The 15242-nt window shown below is 60.6% G+C and overlaps 1 protein-coding gene across 1 annotated transcript; it reads right to left on the bottom strand.

The window, feature by feature from the left end:
• Positions 1 to 2659: 2659 nt before the first annotated feature.
• On the bottom strand, positions 2660 to 11173 carry LMXM_08_0620 (conserved hypothetical protein; the record flags this gene model as incomplete). Its single annotated transcript, XM_003872574.1, has 1 exon — positions 2660 to 11173. The coding sequence occupies one exon, from the start codon at positions 11171 to 11173 to the stop codon at positions 2660 to 2662; it is 8514 nt and encodes a 2837-aa protein (XP_003872623.1).
• Positions 11174 to 15242: the final 4069 nt, after the last annotated feature.

Here is a 15242-nt window from a genome sequence, read left to right as displayed (position 1 = left end):
CCAGCGACGGCGCCGGCGAGAGCGACGCGGCTGTCAAGACCGCTGTATGGTGTGAAAAAGGCAAGAAGAAACTGCAGCACAAGGACTTGGGGCTGCCATCGCTCTGTTTGGACACCCCGTCTCCGCTGGCGTCATCAACGGACCAATGTGCCGCGGATTCTTGCCGCCGCATCGACATCACCTTTCACGAAGGATGGGGGGGGGGGGCGCTCCAATACACGAAAGCCGTCGGTGGTCGGCCACAGTCCACAGAAGAGACGCTCAGAAAGACAGACAGACACCCACACCCAGACACATGTATGCATATGTACAGGAATATATAAAAGGGGGAGGGAGGAGAAGGAGGAGGGGGAGGTAGCAGGGTGGCGGTTTTCCGCGGGAATACTCGCCGTTATCGTCACGAGTTGAAAACGCTGTTACAGTACAACACGCCCACACACGCCCAGGTACACAGACGGACAGATAAGAAAAAAAGGGAGAGAGTGATGGGAGCGATAGGCGATCGCGACTGACACACGCACGTGCGCAAAAGTAAATGTATGGGTGTGTGTATAGGGCGATGTCCGTGCGAAACTAGTGAACACAGGAGAGGTCCAGCGAGGCGTGAGAGACGGAGAAGTGAGACAACGACAACAGGGGAGGCGCGCGGAAGAAGAAGTACTGCCAACAGACGGTAGCGCTGATACTCGCACGAACACTTTACGTGACTCCTGTGCACACTCCGCGGTGAGCTTGTAATATGTATGTATATCTAAGAGGGGCTTTCGCCGTGTGGTGTTAGCGCTGCTTCTGCTACAAGCGACTGCAGACATGTATGTGCGATGATGATGAAGGCACACCAGGCGGTACAGGCCCCATCACGTATTTTGCGCACCGTCACGGGAGTGTGCATGCGCGCATACGCACGCATATGTGGGTGCGATGGGGATGATATATAACGGCGTTGTTGTCGGCGAGCGAAGGGGGAAGAGGGAAAGGGTGGTGGAGAGTGGGAGGGTGGGGGACGATGAAAGGTGGGAGACGAACGAAAACAATAAAAAGGAAACAAAGAAGTTCCATGAATGAGAGGCAGATGAGCGCACACACACACACGCACGCGCGAGCCCTCGTGAGATCCACCCAGTGGAGTCCCTGGGAAAAAAAGAAACAGAGGACACATGCGTGTAGCTCTCTCTCTGTGTTGTGTGTGTGTGTGCCCGTCACGAAAGACGGCTGAATGGCGGCGAGAGCAAGGAGAGAGGAAGACACCGACACTTCTCCTGTCTCTCCCTCCGTTAGCGCTCCAGGGCTACCACAACCTCTCCTCGCCAAGAAAAAGGATGGATGCTTCGCTCATCGCTCTGACACATCACAACGGCGTCTATCGACGAGGTCTCCCCATCGATAAGGCTGCTGCTATCGAGCACGACAGCTGCTCATTTTTTCTGCCCACCACCGTCACGGGTTACTTTGCTACACAGACGACGATAGACAACGAAGGAAAGGAATGCAACCGTACGAGTCGTCACGTACCCACACCACACACACAGACGTCTACACGCTCTGCGGTAAAAGGGGAGACACAGGCAGGCGGGGAGGGGCAGGCACTTATATTTCTGTGCACCTCCCTCTCCTCAGTCACACGCACACGCAAGCCTCTCCCTTCAACAACAGAAACACACCTCACTTCGTCCATCACCCGCGCATGCCGTGAATGCGCAGGTGGCCACACAGCATGGCAGAACATCACAAAAAGAACAAGGAGGATCAAAGCGCACGCTATGATACGAGGGCGTAACAGCAGCAACAAAGTTCACGCGGGGAACACGAATGCACATCCAGAACACGTGCGATGAGATGCGCGAACGACGTCACGTCGCCGCCGCTACCACCCGTCCTCACGTACAGCGAAGATCCCTTCTTCCCTTCTCTCTCTTAGCTCGTGGCTTCACGCAGGCGTGTGTGCCTGAGCGTGTGTGTGTGTGCGTGTGTGGCCACACGTCGTGACGGTCCTGAACAGTCCTGCTTTCTAGTCGTGTCACGACCACAAAACAAAAACAACGAAAAAAACGAAGGAAGGAAACGCGAGCGGTGGCGACACCGCCCTTTGCCACCCATCCGCCTCCTCGCCTTTCCGCATCAGCCCCCAGAGATCGAGCTCACCACCACCACCACCACCACCGCCGCCGCCGCCCCCCCTCTCACCTCCGAAAAAAAGGAAAATCGATGTTATACACTCTCCATAGACATCCACGCAAGTACAGCACACACACACACACACACACACACACATACCATAACAGAAAGTACAGGGCAGAATGGGAGGGTGGTGGTGGTGGTGAGGGTGGGTTCGGTGGAAGCCAAAGCGAAAGCGAAACTCATAATAACAATCAAACGGAAAAATAATAATAAAGGCAGAATGGCAACTGTGAGGTAGGTAGGTGTGTGTGTGTGGAGGGGTGCAAGGCGCGGCATTGTTATGTATGTGTGGTCGTACACTCCTGCATGCGTATGGGGCGTCGGCCGCCAGGTAGCTGCGTCACCCCACTCCACTCCAGCACATCGGCCCTCGGAAGACATGCAAACGTTGCAGAAGCGGTATGCCGCCAGACACGCCGCTCCTCGGCTCGCAGCTGCTTTTTTTTGGAAAGTGGTTTCTTCATTTTGTTGTCTGGTCCTGCTACTGCATCGCGTAGGGGTTGTGGGCGAAGCGCTGCGCCACCGCCGTGTTGTTGTTGGAGTCATATGGGGTCTCCGTGACGCCCACATTGCCGCTGTGGACGTTGAGGCTGCTGTAGTTGCCGCTCATCCGCATCTGCCCTTCCGCCGCGTCCTTCGTAGAGATGTACGGAGACGCTGGTTTCTGCTGCTGCTGCTGCTGCTGTCGTTGATACTGCTGGTTGTAGCGCTGCTGCGACCCAGGCGAGGCACGGAGGAGCGTGCCGCTGGCGTTTGGTGTCGCGGTAAGCCACTGCGATGCTACGGACGGCTGCTGCTGTTGCTGTGGGTGCGCTAGAGCTTGGTGCTGGTAGTACCCACCTGGCGCAGGGAATGAATGAGTGCGTCCTTGCTGCTGCTGGTGCGGCTGGTGAAGCGGGTATGCATGATTCACGGACGCGGATGGGGCCCCACCAGCGCTCATCATTGCCTTTGGTTGAAGACCACCGCCTGCGCCACGGTGGAAAGGGCCCGCTGAAGCGGTGTCCCGAGTAGAAGAGCGCTGCTGCTGCTGCGGTGACGCCTGCAAGTACGGCGAGGTGGGTCCAGACCGTGAAGAACGGTACCCGTAGCTGTCACTGCTACGCTGCTGCTGCTGCGCCGCAGCGGATGACGCCTGCGCGGATTCACATGAGCCGGGAGACGTCCTTGTGGCGACGTTGCTGTTGAACGAGCTGGCACTTTGCATGGGTGTAGACAAGTTCGCGACTGCAGCCGGTGCTGTCACAGCGGCTGCTGCACCGCGATCACTGCCACCACCACCAGCTGCTGCCGGAGACGCGGGCGGCGCCCCCACGTGCTGCGGGTACGGTGATGTTCGCTGCTCGTGCGCGTACGATGAGGGGGCGTTCACGTTGCCTGTGGCACCGGCGCGGCTCGCTTGCGTGTGGGTGTGGCCTCTACCGTCGTTGTTGTCGCTGCCGTTACCTGCCTGTGCCGCATACTGCTGCTGAACAGGAAGCGGCGTTGGCGCGCACGACGATGGCTGGGAGGAGGCCGATGTGGAGTGCTGTTGCTGCTGCCATTGTGAATACGGTTGCTGATACTGCTGCTGCTGGTATGACAACTGATATTCACCAGCTGCCGCTTGAGCGCCTCGGCTGCCATGCAGCACGGCGTCATCGTAGCTACTGCTGTCCAAACCATCACTGGCCACCGCCACACCTCTCGAAGCCCTCCCGCCAGCTGCCATCGCAGGTACACCGCCGTTGCCGTTGTAGTCGTTGCTATACGACTGCGCCATCACCTGAAGTGGATACCTCGAATCTCGCTGCTGCTGCTCGGCAGTAGGGGTGGCGCGATACTGGTGTGGGGCCGGCGAGTGAGCTCCTGCTGCCCTGCCACCGACGCTCGCTTGCTGCTGCTGCTGCTGCTGCTGCTGGGGTGATGGTTGTTGGTGTTGTTGCTGTGGATGCGGCGAGGCCTGGTACGGGGGAAAGGCTTTGACTGCGCCGCCTTCCGCGCCAGGCACCATGGATGATGTCGGTGCGGTCGCTCCTGTCGCCGCTGCCACTACCGGGGCCGCTGTGAAACTCGTGCTGCCGCTTGCCGGGTACCCTGACGGTTGCGGTGCGTAGCCCTGCGCGCCTCGCCCTATACCACTGCCGGTAGACGGCAGAGACATGGAGGCATTGCCCATAAGTATTGAGGTTCCAGAGGCGCCCGTAACCCCTTTCACCGTCGCCGCTGACGCCGACAGTGAGAGCCCCGCGCGGTTGACGCTGCTGTTGGCGCTCGGATTGGCGGTGGACGCGGCGTAAGAGCCGTAAGTATGACCACTGCTTCCTCCATCATAGCTGGCGTTGCGTGTCCCCATCTGCTGCTGATAGGTATGCTGCTGTGAAGTGGGTGACGCCATCTGGCCGTAGCGCGCGCCTCCTGGGGTCGCAGACGTTGGGCCGCTCGGAGGCGATTGCGGCTTCTTTCGCTGAAGGTAGCACTGGTTGGTGACACTTCCTTGCCCACTTGCGGTGTTGGCGTCCAGCATCGCTGACAAAGGGTACGTTGACTGCTGCTGCTGCTGCTGCTGCTGCTTTAGCTGCGGCAGCACCGGAGGGCCGGAGGCGGTATGAGGAGGTACAGCGTTGCTCTGCGGTCCTGTAGGGTGTATGGCGGATGTCGCCGCCTGTGACGACGTGCTGTAGGACACCTGCGAGGGAGTCGTGGGGTAATAAGACGTGGGCCGCGAACCTGACGGAGCCACGGTGGCAGCCGACACGTCCGAGTACATGCTATTGACCCCAGCCAGCGCAGAGGGAGATGCAGCTGAGACGGTCGTCACCGAAGCCAGTTGCTGCTGCTCCTGCATCGGCGTCGCTCCGGCGCCACTGGCCACCATCCGAAGGTGCGGTGCATAGCGAGAGGAGCTCGTGTTCATGGCGGCGTTGGCCTGCACCGGCGGCGGGGGCGGGGCAGCAGGGCCAGCGTTCGGCGCGGACATGGGCATCATCATCTGCTGGGTGTGGTGGTGGCAGGGGCCAGGCGCCATTTCCGGCTGCTGCACCCTGGCACCGCTGACGACGTTTGCCATAGCCGGCTGCGTTTTGTAGGACGGCTGGTGAGACACGTGCTGCTGCGGCTGATGAGGTCTTGCGTTGTAGGAGGCATACTGCTGCTGTTGCTGAACGTGACGAGGAGACGGCACTCGTGACCCGGCGAGCACCAACGTAGGACGCAGGCTTGCCTGTCCGGCACCCGTGTTCATATACACGGTCGGTGGATGGAGGTGTAGTGGCGGTGGTGGAGATTCGGAGGGCTGCTGTTGCTGGTGGTGCTGCTGCTCTACAGGAGCAGAGTAGCCTTGGTGTGGTTGCTCATACGCCGCGTTCTCCGCGCTGGCAGGGAGAAGCGGAGGCGGCGGTGGCGGTGACTGGGGAGGAGGAGGGGGCACGTCCGAGTAGCTGTGTCCCGATGTGTGTGACGTCGCAGCGTACCTGTTCGCACCACTGCCCCCGCTGTAGTTGGTATTATTGCTGCTGTGGTCGTGCGCTGCGGATGATGGCGCTTGCATGTACTCGTGCTGGTGCTGCGGCGCATGGTAGCGGTTCTGCGGAGCACCTTTGTATCCCAAGGCCACTGCGCCGGGGTCGCTGATGCGACAACCTTGCTGTTGCTGCTGCTGCTGCTGCTGCGATACGGGGTTGGAAGAGGCGAGGGAGGAGCCTCCCGACGAAGGGTACCTGGCTGAGTGCACCTCCGGGTGTTGTTGGATGTGCGGCGGGTACGGACGGGCAGCAGGGGGCGGCGGCGGAGGCGGGGACGTGTTCGCAGAGCGAGGTTCGCGCTGCTGCGGGCGCTGTTGTGATTGTAGAGACGCGTACGCCGACTCTGCTCCGTTGCCTCGTCGCTCTCCGCGTCCTTGGCGGTGCCCGACCTCCTCGGCGGACGTGTAAGACGCCGCGGCCGGTGCAGTGGCGGACTGACGGCTGAACTGCGCCGTGGTCGTAGCCGAGTTTCTGAAGTTCTGCTCACGCGAGACATTGCCTCGGCTGCTGATGCGGCTCACACCGTCCTGGCGTTGGGAAAGTGTGCGAGGGTTTGAGGACGATGCGGCTGCCTCGGATGCAGCTCCTCCAGCGATCACGGACGACGGCGGCGATTGTGCTAGGAAAGTGCCGGTACGGGACGGGCCACCGCGTCCTACTGCCGCCACACCGGATCTTCCGGCTAGTGCTGCCTCCGATTCCTTAGGAGCCACCAACGCTGCTGGCGCCGATGGTGGTGGTGACACGGCTCCGCGAGAACCTGCAGCGCGTCGGTTGGCGAAACCTGGAGTGTCGTAGGAGAAGGCTGGGGGCGCCCCTGACGTTTCGACCGGGGATGAGGTGGACGATGACGCCGAAGCTGCCGCAGGGGACGACGACGTAGGCGGCGATGACTTCTCACTAGCGCCGGTGCGGGGTGCGCCGCTTGTCTGTGCGGGTAGGCGCGCACCACTGGTAGCGTTGCCTGGGTTGCTCGAGCGATTCGCGCCGGCCGTGTTGGCGCTTGCTGCAGCGCCGCCAGACGAGGCGGCCCCGCGTCCAACACCCCCGCCCACGGCACCGGGTGATCGCGGGTGCTGCTGCTGCTGGTGCTGTCGCCTTGAATGCGAGTCTGGGCAGGCGGTGTTCAGCGGCGCGTCCGCGCGTGCGTCGAGTCTGCCGCCAACACCACCCTTGACGTCGCTCGACGACACGGACGGCGCCACTGCCGTCGGCGCCGGCGCAATCGAAGAGTGCTTTTTGGAGCTTTCGCCAGCGGACGCCGGCCCAGAGCGCACCGCCATGTTCTCCATCCTGCCACCGCCGCGTCCATCAGCCGGCCGCCCGTTTATGGAGCCGCTGACGAGGCCGTGCTGTGCGGTAGGAGTGAGGGTTTCGGGTAGTGTGCCGTGGCGGTCAGGAGCGCTGCTGCTGCCGCCGCAGATTTGAGGTCGGCTATGACTGTTCAAAGCACTCGACGACCCGCAGACATTGCCGTGCGCGGTGATGCGGCGGGTGTGGCTGTCCTGATTATGTTGATTGTGCGCGTTGCCACCAGCAGCGCTGTGCCGCTTGTTCTTCTTTTCCTTGGCGAACTTTGGGATCAGACCGTAGAAATACTGTTGGCCGTCTTGCTCGAAGCCCCAGATGTAGTAGCGACCCTCCTGCACAATGTGCCCCTCGCTGTCGCGCAGCCACCCTGGGTCAGTGCGGTTGCGCATCGTGGCGCTCTGCAGGCGGCGCTTGATCCAGCAGAGCAGAATGTCCTCGAGGTGGATATCCTGCGCATCGTCATCATCGTTGGCTTTGAAGCCGCCGCCACTGGTCGGGACCAAGGCACCTCGACAGGCCTCGCCGCTCTCGGCAGCCTGCTTCGCCGCAGCGGCATCGGTGGTGTCGTTGTTGCTCTGCGCCGGCGGCTTGCCGCCGTCTGGCTCACCCGTCACCTTCTCCGCCTGCGCCTGCAGCTCGCGCGCGCGCCGCTGCGCCAGCTGCTGGTGATGGAAGTACTCGAAGTGCTCCCAGCGGCCCTTGTGGACATTGTAGATGACCATGTCGCTCTCGACAAAGGAGCCCGGCGGGTATGTGTACTGATGCGCCGCGTACTTTCCGTCGCCGCCGATGCCGTCGGTGGCCGCCGCGGCCGCCTCCGCCTCGTCAAGCGTGTTTGCATCGCCACCGTCTTCGGGGGCCTGCAGATTTCTCTTGTAGTGCTCCAACGAGGGCCCTCGCGCCTTACCAGATGGGTGCACGACCGCGTAAACGAGGTACGGCGGTGCCGCGGCGGCCGCGTTGCCGTCCGCCGACGTGGGGGGCTGACGCCGCAGCTGCAGTCGCCGCCGATGATCGGAGAGGAGCTGGTCGAGATTGCGCGGCGGCGGCAGCACCTGCAGTTCGTCCGCGCCCGTCACGCGGTTGCAAAGGAGGTGCAGCCGGATGGCGCCACCGTAGTCGTACGTGGACAGCTCCAGCGGCTTCATAAAGAGCGACGTCGACACCGGGGCGGTCGCCTCGGCGATCAGGTGAAAGAACGATTCCTGCGCCTCGCAGCGGACGCGGGAGAGGGACTGGTTTCCGCGGATCGTGAACTGCGTGTAGAACTCCATCTCGTTGAGTGGGAAGAGCAGGTTGTGCTGCACGGCTGCTTGCGAGGACCGGGTCGGAATGGCGGGCGGGACCAGCTGGCTCTGATTCTCTTGGGCCTCTTCTCCCGGTGTTTCCGAGGCGCCGTTCCCAACGGGGAGCAGCGACAAGCTTGCCGCCCCGTCACCGCCCTCTGCGGCGGCGGCTGCTTTCGCTTCCGCCTCTGCTAGCTCAACACGCGCGCGCGAGACCCGCTGGAGGTATGGCAGGATGTCCGAAAAGCCGTAGATGTAGGACTGAAGGTCGTTCTCCGTGCCCTTGATCATGTCGCGCAGGCCTCGGTAGCCGAGCTCCACCTCCGCGGCAGCCGCCCGCATGCGGAAGCGCATCTCACGCGAGATCTGCAGCAGCGGAATGTTGGACAGCAAGCCCAATGTCCAGAAAGGCCGCGTCAGCGTCTTCGGCAGCCCGGCGTCGAGGCAGACGTTCCGATACACCTGGAAGCCAAGCAGGTAGGCGCGACTAAGAATTTTGTCACCAATGTTGGCGTCGATGAAACCACCACCGGACATGATCGGCGGCTTCACCGGCAATGACTCCACGTAGGCGTCCTCCTCGGGCTCGTCCTCGTAGCCGCGCAGCCACGGCGTACCGCGACAGCTGGACTCGGCGTAGCCGTTGCAGCCGACAATGCGCACCGGGCAAATGGGGAGGATGAAAGGAGCCGCCGTCACAAGTTCCAGCTGCTGTACCACGCGCGCCCGCCTCTCCTTCATTGCTGCTGATGTCGCCCCAGTGGGGGTGGTCGCGGTCATGTCGGCGCTGCACGCTGAGGCTGCCGCGCCTTTGCGCTGTTCGTCACCGTCGTCTTCGTCCTCGTCGTCGCTGGAGGTGCTCGGCTTTCCGTCGGAACGCTGCAGCAACGGGTTGTGGTCCGCCAGGATCGTGCTCTGCCGCCGCTGGCACCCACCTGGCCCGCTACGAGCGGACGACAGCGTTGTGTCTTCCTCTTCGTCCTCCTCCTCCGCGGTGTTCTCCGTTCGCGTCGCAGCGACCGCGGGGGTGGTCCCCGCCTCGACTGGAGAGCCCTCCGTGGAGCTCGCGCGCCTAGGGCTTGCATCCTTGGCCTTTTTGGATTGGGTCCCGTGTTCTTCGAGGCCTGCCTCGTCTTCCTCGTTACCGAAGGCGGAGACCGTGTGGTAGAAGGATGAGGTCTGCCGGTTCGCGTGACACTGCGCTCCGTCGCCGTCGCCGCTGCCGCTGCCCATCATGGGTGTCGCAGCTGCGTCACGCTCTGTGCTACAGCTCCCTGGTGAGCTTGCTGTGGTTCCACTGGCGGCCGCTTCAGCAGCCGTGCCGGCGACTGCAGCCCCCACGCTGGAAGGTGACCGGCTGGCTTCGCCGCGCACCAAGCTTTCCTCCTGGCTTTCCTGTTGTTTCCGCTCCTTCCCTTGGTGCTGCTGCTTCAGCAGCTCCTCTCTCTGCTGCCTCATGCGCAGACGCGGGTCGACGTAGGCGGTGTTGTAGGCGAACATGTACAGCACGCCGTCCTCCTCGACGAGGTGGATGCGGCCGTCCCTGTACTTGGGGTCGTCCTCGAAGCGGTGGTAGCGCGTCGCCGGCACGTGCAGGTGAGAGACCGGCTTTATCAAGGGTGGTCGGAGGATGTTAATTTCCTCGGCGGCCCCTGCAGCAGCGGTGGAGGACGACATCGAGGCAGCAGCGTCATCGCCGCCGCCGGATTGGCTTTGCTGCGGCTGCCCCGAGCAACTGCGCAACCGCTGTTGCTCCGCGAGGTACGTCGCGCGCGTCGCCTCTTCTTCTTCACGGCTCATGCGAACCATGATCACTTGAGGCACCGGCCGCAGAAATACCGGTGGTGGCGAAACCGTGGCCGCCTTCTCAGCCTCCTCCTCCGTGACGCGCCGCTGTGGCTGGGCCTTTGATGGGCTGGGGGACTCGCCAGCCGCCGGCTGCGCCGCGTCGCCAGCAGCGGCATCTTGCTTGCACTGGCGCCGATAGGCGCGCACAACGTTACGCGCCTCCTTCCAGCGCTGCTCCGCTGCGTACAAGCGGCACATCTCTTTGTTTGTGTCAACGAGGAAGCCTTTGTTCGGCTCCACAACCAGCGCGTTGTACAGCGCCTCCGGACTGCGGGCGAAAAACCGGTTCACCAAGTCGCGCTCCTCGGCAGTGAAGTGCGCAGTTGCAGCCGTGCTGTCAGTCCCTGCCTGCGTGGAGGCGGTGTGCGCCTGCCCGTATCGAGGGCGCTGGCTGGAGGAGCACGGCAGCGACAGCGACGATGGCAGGCAGCGCAGCCCTCCTCCTTTTCCATCTAAGCTCACATAATTAAGCTCATCGGTGAAGCCCAGCTCGTTCTCCCTGTCCTGGATGGGCTGCTTGGCTGGGTCGTGGGTGCGCCAGTGCGCTACTGGGTTCGGCCATTGCAGCTCCTCGCAGACATCCTCGTCACAATCCAGAGACAACGACGGCGGGTCATTCGGCGACACGCACTGCGTGTCGTCCTTGAAGAACTGTCCGTAGTTGCTCGCGTCGATCGTGTCAACACCGACCCACTTCTCATCTGCGTCACTGTCGTCACCGGGCGGCTGGCCATGCCGAAGGTAGGGCTTCGGCTTACAGCGGCCCGCTGGTGGCGCCATCGCCTCATCCCCCACCCCCCCTTTCCCGTGCCTCTGCTCCATGGTGCGGTGCCGGTACTTGCGCAGGAGTTGAGGCGATATGAGGGAGAAGTTGTATTTGGCAGATTGCATGTCGCGGCCCGCGTAGAGCTGCCGGAAGGCGAGTGAGTCGACCGAAGGGAAGAAGTGCTCAGTCAGTGGTAGAATCGCCATGGCGTGACTGCCGCTCAGCGCAAAGTGGAAAGCGCCGGGGTACTCGTGGCTCTCGCGGCTGGGAAGGATCCCCATCGTGGATGAGCGCCCTTGCAGGCAGCGAGCTTCGAGCGTTCCCAGGACGGCGAAAGAGAATAGGACCAAGACGAAGACGAAACAACAATAAGGCGTGTGTGTGTGTGTGTGTGCGCGCTGAGGTCGCCACGACGAAGGGAGCCAGCGGGTGAACACTATGCAAAAAATAGGAAAAAAAAACAAAGAAGATGGCGGGGCGGGAGGCCACACACTGCGCCCTCGCGCCACCCACGCCTCGGCCACTCTCTTGCCGCTACGATCACACGCACACGCACGCGCACGTGCACCGGGGAGGGGAGGGGGGAGGCGCCGAAGAAAGAGACGACGCGAACGTTGCACACGGAGCGAGGAAGCACAAATGAAAAACTCTCTTCTCCCGATCAAGAAAACCAAAAAAAAATATGTACCAGAACCGTCACAAGCGCCAGCGTGCACACGTGCACACCCCGAGGCCCACACCAAGAGAGAGAGAGAGGGCCTGTGATGACCCTACTACGCTTCTCGAGTTCCCTTCTGTTTCTCGCGAACACCACAAGACGGGTGTCCTGATGCGACAAAGTGCGAGCCAATAATAAAAAATAATAAATCCGCGAACACCAAAATGAGAACCGGAGAGGCAGGTGGAGGGGCGAGAAAGCACGAGAGCGTGTCTGTGTCTTTCCACACGCGCGCCCTCCCTCCCCCTTTTCGTTTTCGGGTGGTTGAAGTGGACAGATACAACCGGTGCGGTATTCACCCTCACCCCCCTTCCCCCACTCTTTCTCTGCGTCCACGCACCGCCTCCTTCTCTATCTGTCTCCCTCCTTTTTCCTTTCGTTTACGTCCCGATAACTGCAGAGCTCGTCCGCGCAGCGGGGCGTCACCTTCTGTCTGTTGGCCTGTCGGCTTCTCTGTGCGTTCCGCTACAGAGTGGCGAGCAACAACAAAAAATAAAAAAACTCTCTGATGGCTGATGGACTGCCCGACGGCCCCGTTTCTAAGCAAGCACCAAACACCCACGCACCAGAGGGGGTGGGCGGGTGGGTGGGTGGAAGGGGCTCAGGGGTGTGGTGGTGGCGGTGGTGGTGGTGTGTGGGGGAGGAATTCGCTCCAAAACCAAAACAAAAAACCGGCACCTGTTGCTGCTTAGCTTCTTTTGCCGCGCACACACGTACAAGAACTACACATGTGCTGGATAACTGCCTCACCTCTGCCTCAATCCTTTTTCTGTCCGTGCCTGCTTCAATCTCGCGCCTCGTCTTCTGCCGCTCAATCTCGTGCGCTCTTCCCGTTCTGTGTTTCTAATGTCTCGCCGTGCCCGCTTTCTCGCTATCCTCTTGCGTGTCTGGTTTGGATGCCAACGACAGAAGGGACGAGCACGAGCCCCTCCCTCCCCTTTCCTCAAACAACACCAAAGAACCGCACAGGCGGACACACACACACACACACACACACGCGCAAGGAAAGGAAAAGGCTCGATGACAGGACGAAGTTACAAGTGCCAACAACACGCAGGTTTATGTAGTGTGCGCCTCCGTCCCGCCTTCCGTCCCTGCCCTTGTTTTGGGTGCTGATGTTCCTACGAACGCCCTCGCACACCCACTACCCACCACCGTCGCCACAGAAAGCGAAAGGCGGTGATGTCAAAGGTGGGATATATCTATATCTATCTATGTATATATAGATATAGATATCGAGTGCGGGGAGATCGCGGTGAGGAAGGGAGCCCGGAAGGGCGCGTCCGCGAGTAAGCGAGGCGGTAAAGAGGATGAGCTGCTGCACAGAAAACAACGAGGACGACGACAGAGGGAGGGGGAGGAGGAGGAGGAGTGGTAAGAGGATAGACGTCGAGAGGGGAGGGGAGGGGGAGAGGGAGGAGAATGAGCGAAATTGCAGTGACGTTACAAAGGAGAAAACGAAAACAGAGGAGAAGAATGAAGACGCTGTTTGCGAACAGGCGACAACGTCCCGATGACGCGGTGGCGGCGTGAATGAGGGGGGGGGGAGGGGAAGGGGCGGATCGAAGGAGTGATGATCGGCGATGAGCGTAATGACGTCCGCGAGTGCAGGGATGCGCAAAGGGTGGCGAGCTGCGCTTTTTTTTTTCCTGTTGGTTCAACTACCGAGGCGATGGTAATGGTGACGACCAATGCGGTTGACGAGTAGCAAGGGCAGACGAGAGAGAGACACAGAGGGCGTGAGTGTGCGTGTGAGCGACGATTGGTAGATGGGGAGGCACGCAGAGGAAGGGTTGTGGGATAGAAAATCAACGCACGCACGCACGCACACGCACACACGCGCGTGCGCGAGAAAAAGAAAAATACTATAAAGGTGAGGCGGAGGCGACAGCAGTACAAGAAACAACAAAGCAAACCGAGGAGATGCCGAGGAGGCGAAAACGAAGGAAACCAACGAAGAGAGGTGCGCGCGTGCGTGTGCGTGCGCGTGTGTGTGTGTGCGTCTTGCGCGCGAGGAGACGCGGCAGAGCGAAAAAAAAAGGACAACGAAGAGGAAAACCGGAGAAGCACACAACAGGCAAACGAAAGGTGCGGTGGGCAACTTTAAAAAGGGAACAGAGGGGTGGGTCAGAGATAGAGAGATTACTGCGTGTGTGTGTGTGTGATGGACAGAAAAGGGAAACAACAACCACAGTCACCACAAGGAAAGCAGCAAAAAAAAAACGAAATCTGATGAGAGACGCCACACCCGTACAGGCACACCGACGGGAACACGGACACGCCACAGCAACGACAGAGACCAACAGACGGAAAAAAACGAGTCGTACTGCCTTTACACAAAACGATGACGACGAAGGAGAGGGTTGTGTGTGTGTGTGTGTGTGTGTGTGTGTGGGTGAAGAAAAAGGACTGTGCTGCCGGTTGCAGGGACGATCGGAGAGAAGGGGAGGGGAGGGATGGTGAGCTGAACTCTGAGAACACAAGCAACAGCAGCAGCAGCAGTAACGGCAACAGCGAGCCACTGCGGGACGAGCCCGAGCAAGGGACGATTTGCAGATGGGGTTGAAGGGGGCAAGATGATGATAAAAAAATAAAAGACGTGAGCGTGGAAGGACGACAAGAAGAGAACGCAAAGGGCTAAACTGTGCTGATACACACGCACGCACGCGCACACTCACGAAACAGACACTAAAAAGCAGTAAGAAACGGTGTGGGGAGAAAGTCAAGGGACGGCGAGACAGATACGGACACGCCCACACGCGCTTGCGCAACGACGCAGGGATGCCGGAAGAAAAAAAAAAAAGAACCCACGCACACACACCCACACACACGTGCGACACAAGACGAGGACCACGAGAACGAGCGACGCGACACGAAACAGCACAAAAACAGCCGGAGTGGGCAACAACGAAAGTATGCAGAGAGAGAGAGAGAGAGAGAGGGGTGGGGGATGTGGAGAAGGAGAGTGTGAGAGGGAGAGATGAAACAGAAAAAAAAAGAAGAGAAAGAAGGACGCTTCTGTTGTTAAGGTAACACAATCAGCGAGAAGGCGTTGAAGGGAGAAGGTGCGGCGCGGCGTGGCGTGGCGTGGTGTTGGGATGGGCAAAGTAGGAGAAGAAGGGCGACACAGCACAGCTCACGGCACTTCGGCCCGCCTCCGCCTCCCTTCTTTTTCTTTCCGTCTTCGCTCCCGTTGTGGGGGAAAAGATGAGTCGATCGGTGCACGGCAGCAACGAAAGACCCCTCCCCTAAAAAACAACAACAACAAAAAACAGACAAAAACACCCAAAGAAACAGATGGAGGCCGACTCTTGCAGGAGACACTCGGAGAGAGAGTGAGAGAGAGCGAGAAAACGTGTGTGTGTGTGAGGGAGGGAGGGAGGGGAGGAGTGGGGTAGGGTGGTGGCGTGAAAGAGCGAGGGGTCAGGGCGGCGGCGACAGAGAGGGGAGGGGAAGGAGGAAAAGATTTGTTCAGCTGCGAGAACAAACAAGAATAAACCAAACACAGGAGAGCAATCACACACACACACACGGGCACAGAGCGAGAGCGCGCGCGCGTGCGGGTGTGCGGTCGTGTGTGTGTGTGTGAGATGTTCTCTGTGCGTTGGCCGCCACTATATACGTATGGATAT

This window comes from Leishmania mexicana, chromosome 8 (genome assembly GCF_000234665.1).
Source record: "Leishmania mexicana MHOM/GT/2001/U1103 complete genome, chromosome 8".
NCBI classification, from domain to species: Eukaryota; Euglenozoa; class Kinetoplastea; order Trypanosomatida; family Trypanosomatidae; genus Leishmania; species Leishmania mexicana.
This window is presented reverse-complemented; position numbering and strand designations above follow the sequence as displayed.